The sequence below is a fragment of the Oxyura jamaicensis genome, chromosome 14 (assembly GCF_011077185.1).
Source record: "Oxyura jamaicensis isolate SHBP4307 breed ruddy duck chromosome 14, BPBGC_Ojam_1.0, whole genome shotgun sequence".
In the NCBI taxonomy this organism is placed as follows: Eukaryota; Metazoa; Chordata; class Aves; order Anseriformes; family Anatidae; genus Oxyura; species Oxyura jamaicensis.
In genome coordinates this window covers 11715952-11722039 of record NC_048906.1, presented here as the reverse complement: position 1 = coordinate 11722039, position 6088 = coordinate 11715952, and the positions used below count along the sequence as shown (strand labels likewise).

The following is a 6088-nucleotide window of genomic DNA, read 5'->3' as shown; positions in this document are numbered from 1 at the left end:
GCAATATGGGGACACGGGGACACCACGGCATGGGGGCACTGTGACACCGCAACATGGGGACACCACGACACTGGGACACTGGGATGCTGCACTATGGGGACACGGGGACACCATGACGTGGGGACACCAAGACACCGGGACATGGGGACACTGGGACACAAGGACACCGGGATGCTGCAATATGGGGACACGGGGACACCACGGCATGGGTGCACCGTGACACCACAACATGGGGACACGGGGACACCACGACACTGGGACACTGGGATGCTACAACATTGTGACTCTGTGACATGGGGATATTGGGACACCGGGACATGGGGACACAGGGACACTGCGACATGGGGACACTGGGACGCTGCAAGATGGGGACAAGGGGACACTGGGACATGGGGACAGTGGGACATGGGGACACTGGGACACCATGACATGGGGACACTGGGACACTGCGACATGGGGACAAGGGGACACCACGACGTGGGGACACAGGGACACGGCGACACGGTGACACCGTGACACGGGGACGCGGGGAGCGAGCCCTGCGGCTCTCACCGCCCCCTATCTCCACAGGACTGATCCGCGCCCGGAGCCCACGGCTCCCCACGGACCCCGGGCTCTCCGGAGCGGAGCCGTCCGGACGCGGGCGCGGTTGCGGCGCTGGGGCCGGCCCCGCCATTAAAGCCGTGCAGCCTCGCCCCGCTCCGCCGTGCTTGTGTGGGGGGGCGCGGGGCCGGGGAGGGGAAAATGGCGGCCGCGCGGGGCCGGGCGCCGCCGCCAGGGGGCGATGTGGGGCGGGCGGGGGGGGGGAACGGCTCCGCCCCGCGCCCTCCGCTCCCTGACCCGGCCCCGCGCGGAGCGGAAGGGGCGGCGGGGACATGGTGAGCGGCAGGGCCCCGCTGCGGGCCGGCACGGGCACGGGGACACGGAGGGGGACGCGGAGGGGGACGGGGGACAGCGACATGGCGGCAGGGGACGGGTCACGGGGACAGGGCCCTGGGCAGGGGACAAGGCGGGGGGACAGGACCCGGGGCAGGGGACGGGGACAGGGAACAGGGCTTGGGAGGGGGTGACAGGGCCACCGAGGGTCCGAGTGCCGGAGCAGGGAGCCAAGGCTCTGGGCAGGGGACAGGGGACTGGGTCCGGGGAGGTGGAGGCCGGATCCGGATCGGGGCCGGCCCGGGGGGGGCGGGGGGCGGAGGACGCGGCAGGGACACGTCGGGCCCGGCGGTGACAGCCCCGGTGTCCCCACAGGCCAAGTACCTGGCGCAGATCATCCTGGTGGGGGCCCAGGTGGTCGGACGGGCCTTCATGAGGGCGCTGCGCCAGGAATTCGCAGGTAGGAGCCGAGCCCAGGGCACCCCCGGCTCCCCCAGCCCCGGGTCCCTGTGTGCGGGCAGGGGACACCCCCGGGTCCCTGTGTGCGGGCAGGGGACACCCCCGGGTCCCTCTGCGTGGCCCCAAGGCTCCTGCCACCTCCCCAGCGCTGGGTGCGGGGAGGGGACCTCACCCGGGTGGCCCCACGAGGGGGACGGGCGGCTGAGATGGGGCTTGGGGGCTGTGACCCGCCTGGAAGCCCCCGGGGTTCTGGGGTGCGGGGACAGGCCCTGAGGCACCTCCGGAGGGCTGACGGTGTCCCGGGCAGCGAGCCGAGCTGCGGCAGACGCGCGAGGGCGCTCGGAGAGGCCCCAGTCCGCTGCTGCCTCCAGGATCATCGGCATCAGCCTGCAGGAAGCTCAGCAGATCCTCAACGTTTCCAACCTCAACCAGGAGGAGATCCAGAAGGTAGAGGCTGCCTCGGGGTGCCAGCGGCTTGGGAGGGCTGGTGCAGGGTGGTGGGAGGTGCTGGCTGGTCCCCGGAGGGTTTGTGGGTGCTGTCCCGGACATGGCTCGTCCCCGGAGAGATTCGCTGCCCCAGCTTGAGCTGCAGCACGGGGGGAATTTGCTTGGCAGAGCTACCCAGGGATGGGGACACTGCTCGCCAGAGGTGCTTGTCACCACTGCACGGAGCAGCCTCCACCCCCAGTGCCAGAGGCCGCCGGGATTTGGGGAGCAGAGGGTGCAGGAGGCAGCGACTGACGGAGAGCTTTGCTTTGGCAGAACTATGACCACTTATTCAAGGTGAACGACAAGTCTGTGGGAGGCTCCTTCTACCTGCAGTCCAAGGTGAGCAAAGGGAGAAGAGGTGCGGGGGACCCCCAGCTCTGCCCTCAGCCTGCCTGGCTTTGAGAGGAACCTTCCAGAAACAGATGTTTTGGGAAAACGGCATCTCCTGCACAGGCTGAACCCACCTGAAGGCCATGCAGGGAGGGTTTTGCTGCCTCTGCCTGGCTGCTTTGGGAGGGAATGGGCTGTTGGTGCCAGCCGAGCAGAGCTGGGCCGACAAGGGGTCAGGAATAGGCTCTGTCCCCACCCTTTGTCATGCTGGAGGCCATCCAGCACCGGGGGTTGCCTCGAGAGGGGGGTGAGGGACCTGCAGCACCGACAGTCACTGCGGACAAGCCCCTTTCAGAGCCCTGGTGAGGCAGGAAGGACTCAGAGCCAGGGGGCAGGGTGTGGGTGCTCTGGCCCTCAGTGTCACCCTGTCCCCTTGTCCCGCAGGTGGTGAGAGCCAAGGAGCGGCTGGACGAGGAGCTCCGCATCCGGGCCAAGGATGAGAAAGAGAAGGGCTGGAAAGCCGAGACGTGACTCCTGCCACCCGCGTCCCCGCTTCCCTCTCCCTTAAGTTAAAGGTAGCCAATAAACGCCGTGTCCTCCACCGCCTGGCCTGGCTGCTCTGCGCCCCGGGGAGGGAGAGGGGGCGGCCCTGGCGCTGCCCTGCTGCTGTGCCCTGGCCCTCGGCGCACAGCACGAAAACACGACCCAGACGCGAGGGACTGGCACGGGCTGCGTCCCGTCCTGCGGATGACGGAAGGTGGAGGAGGAAGGAGGGGTGTCCCCAGCTGGGCCTCAGGGCAGCGAGGGCTGCCAGCGCACAAATCACGCCCGGGAAGGCCGCAGGAGCTATTTTAGTGGGGGGTTGGATGCTCTTGGCCCAACTGCACACATGCCTCTGGCTCTGGACCACGTGAGAGCCGGGAGCTGCGTGCAGACAGGCAGCAAGGACGGGCGCTGGGTCAGGGCACAGCGACGAGGAGCCGTGCGGGGACACATGGGGGCTGTCCCCACTGCAGCCCCCCTAGGGAGGTTCAGCCCCCCCAGGGAGGCCAGGCAGAGCCAGCCGTGCCCCGGGACCCCAGCCCCAAGGAGATCGTGCTGGTGTCACCCCTATGTCCCCTGGCACGAGCTCAGCACTTTGTCCCCATCTCGGGCTCCTCGCTGCCCTCGAGCCCCGGGCGCAGACTGAAACAGGAACTTACTTCAACTTGGCTTTATTGTTTTCTTAATAAACTTCCTCTCCCATGGAGGAATATAGTGTTATAGTCGTTAGCTTATCTCTTACTTCTGTAGTCCTTAAACTCTATGCTAACAGCGATGGAGCCCAACAGGAGGAAAATAAAAACAACCCAGAAACTACAATAGAAAGGCACTTAGAGACCGTTAAAATACTGATGTCCTGGAATGTGCAACAACAAACCAACAAACGAGCAAGAAAAACGTACACCGGCCGGGGAGGCCTGGTCGATGGCCCAATGCCATGCTGTGGCAGTGCCGGGCGGCCGCCGCACCCCGGCCCGAGGACGGTGAGCACGGGGAGACCGGCTCCCCGCGGGGCATGCGGCCGGGGGGCCCTCCCCTCCCCAATCCTGGGCCCCTCATGGGGCTCCTTGCAGCTGGGTCGGGGTCGGGGAGACCCCCGGTTCGGAGAAAGCCGTGGGCAGGGGTCCTGCCCGGGGCAGGGCGAGGTACGCAGGACCCCCCTGTGCGCACCGGGGTGAGAGACGCGCCGGTGCTGTGGGAGCGGTCAGGGAGAGCTGGCCCCCGTGCTGGGGGTGGTCGTGGCCCCGGGTGAGTGCGAGCGGTCCCTCAGAGAGGGAGGGTCGGGGCTGGGGGAGCAAGGATGGAGCTCAAGGGGCCTTGGGGCACCTCCGTGGGGTCCCCATCCCCGAGGCTCCTGCCTCTTGCTGCTGCTGGCAGAGCTGAGGGTGGGCCCCGTCTGCCCAGCCGTCCTGGGGCTGCCCAAAATCTCCATTTTGCCACGCCGCCTGGGCCGGGATGGGCTCTGCCTGCACTGCACGGAGCCCGGCAAGTTTCAGCACCTAGCCTGCACCGGTGCTGCCCCACAGCATGGGGGGCACACTCGGAAGCTTGCTGTGGGGCTGGCATGCCCCATGGCAGGACACCCTGTGGATCCCCTGCCAGGCAGGGTGGCCCGGCCATGCCAGCAGAAAACACGGCCCCGTTGGGGCCCCAGGGAGCCGGCACGGCACCGAGCCCCGCAGCACGGAGCCGCCCGGTGCCAACGTGCCGCTGGCAACTGCCCGCAGCCCTGCCCGCGCTGCCTGCATGCGCTTGCGTTACATGGTTGGGTATGAACATAGCTAAACACGGTGGCTCTGCCCCGGTGCGGAGCCGGTGCGGCGAGCGGCACACGCGGCCGTGTGCCTTGTCACGGGGAGGGCCGGGGAGGTGGCACGGGGTGGCCCAGCCACGGAGTGGGCGTTTGGGGACAGGTGCCCAGGAGCCGCGGGAGCAGCCCCCGAGCTGTCACCCTGCTGTCCCCATGGCAGCCCCGGGCTGGCACCGGTGGGGCCGAGGCCTCGGGCAGGGAGACGCCAAGTCAGCGACAGCGGAAGAGCCCAAGAGGGGCCCCGTCAGAGCAGGGGTCTGGTCGATAAATAAATAGCGGCGTCTCCAGCTGCCGAGGCCGGGGCTGGGCACGGAGCAGGGCACCCCCAGGCCCACCCCGCGGGGCCGAGGCGCTCAGGCCGGGCAGCAGCAGGGGGTCGCGGCCGGCTCCGTGCGCCGAGGGATTATTGCTATTCTCAGAAGAGTCCGATCTTCTTTCGTGAAGGTGAAAATCGCGCGCAGGCCTGCTGCCGGCGGAGGCAGCGCCGGGGGTCTTGGCGCGTCCCCCCCCCGATTCCGGGAGCGGGGCCGGCCCCTCAATTCACCACGGCCGGCTTGAGCAGCAGGGAGCCGGGCGGGATGACGACCCAGCCGGGGGGCAGCGCCTCGGGGGGGCTGCCCGCCGCCCCGATGCCAGCCGACAGATCGAGCACGGCCCCCGGCAGCAGCGCCAGGCTCTCGGGGGGGGCCCGCAGGCGCCCCAGCTCCGTCCTTTCGCAGCCCGGCTTGCGGCTCTCCGGCCCTTTGCCGCCCTTGCGGCCCTCGGCCCCCGCCGCCTTGTCGGCCTCGGCCTTGGCCCCGCCGGCCAGCAGCGACATGACGGGCAGCCCCAGGCCGCCAGCCGCGAAGGGCGAGGACAGCAGCGGGCTCTTGGCCAAGTTCAGGGGGCCGCCGTTGAGGGGCAGCGCGGGGCCGGGCAGGGCGGGCAGCCCCCCTGAGCCCCCCGCCCCGCAGCCCAGCGCGCTCAGGTCGAGCGGGGCCGGCGCCAGCGGGATGGGCAGCCCCGGCAGCCCGTGGGGGGCGAAGAGAGCGGCGGGGTTGGGGATGACGAGCTGCGCCCCGTTGACGTAGGGCACGTCCGCCGAGCCCAGGGGCGTCTTGGGGGGCGGGTGGCCCTTGAGCATCTCCTGGTGCTCGTGGGACACGAAGTGGCCGTGGGCCTTGATGTGCTTGCGGAGCGAGCTGGGGTCCGTGTAGCGCTTGTGGCAGCCCGGCATCTTGCAGTAGTAGGGCTTCTCCACGTAGTGGGTGCGGGTGTGCTTGAAGCGGTCGCTGGAGTTGGAGTAGCGCTTGTTGCAGCCTTCGTAGGGGCAGATGTAGGGCTTCTCGCCTGCGGGACGGCACAGCGCCGGGTCTGCTGGGGCCGGGCGCCTCCGCCACCCCCCCGCCGGGCCACCCCCCCCCCCGCCTCCAGCCCCGCACCCTGACCTGTGTGCGAGCGGTTGTGGATCTTCAGGTTCTCCAGGCGGGAGAAGCTCTTGTTGCAGGTGGGGCAGCGATGCGGCTTCTCGTTGGTGTGCGTCCGGATGTGGATCAGCATCTTGTACCTGCACCCGCAGCCGTCAGCTGGGGGGGGGGGGGG

General features: G+C 69.3%; 3 protein-coding genes across 4 annotated transcripts in view; 2 read left to right on the top strand and 1 right to left on the bottom strand.

Annotated features, from left to right (window-relative positions):
• The window catches only part of CORO7 (coronin 7), a 39441-nt gene extending 38814 nt beyond the window's left edge, over positions 1-627 (top strand). The window contains exon 29 of one of the 2 annotated variants that reach the window (XM_035339891.1): positions 571-627. Coding sequence is in view for 1 of the 2 variants with exons in the window: in XM_035339892.1 (XP_035195783.1) it covers positions 571-576 (6 nt within the window). In the remaining variant the exon portion in view is untranslated. The remainder of the gene's footprint in view (positions 1-570) is intronic. The other variant, XM_035339892.1, reaches the window with a different exon arrangement.
• A 104-nt stretch (positions 628-731) lies between these two features.
• Positions 732-3407, top strand: PAM16 (presequence translocase associated motor 16). Its single transcript, XM_035339907.1, has 5 exons — positions 732-878; positions 1252-1336; positions 1643-1782; positions 2098-2163; positions 2599-3407. Exons 1-5 carry the CDS (start codon positions 876-878, stop codon positions 2683-2685), a joined length of 381 nt encoding a protein of 126 aa, XP_035195798.1. The 5' UTR covers positions 732-875; the 3' UTR covers positions 2686-3407.
• Positions 3408-4949: 1542 nt separating this feature from the next.
• Positions 4950-6082, bottom strand: GLIS2 (GLIS family zinc finger 2; the record flags this gene model as incomplete). Its single annotated transcript, XM_035339813.1, has 2 exons — positions 4950-5836; positions 5935-6082. Coding segments are annotated over 2 exons (942 nt in total), but the record flags the coding sequence as incomplete, so codon positions are not given.
• Positions 6083-6088: the final 6 nt, after the last annotated feature.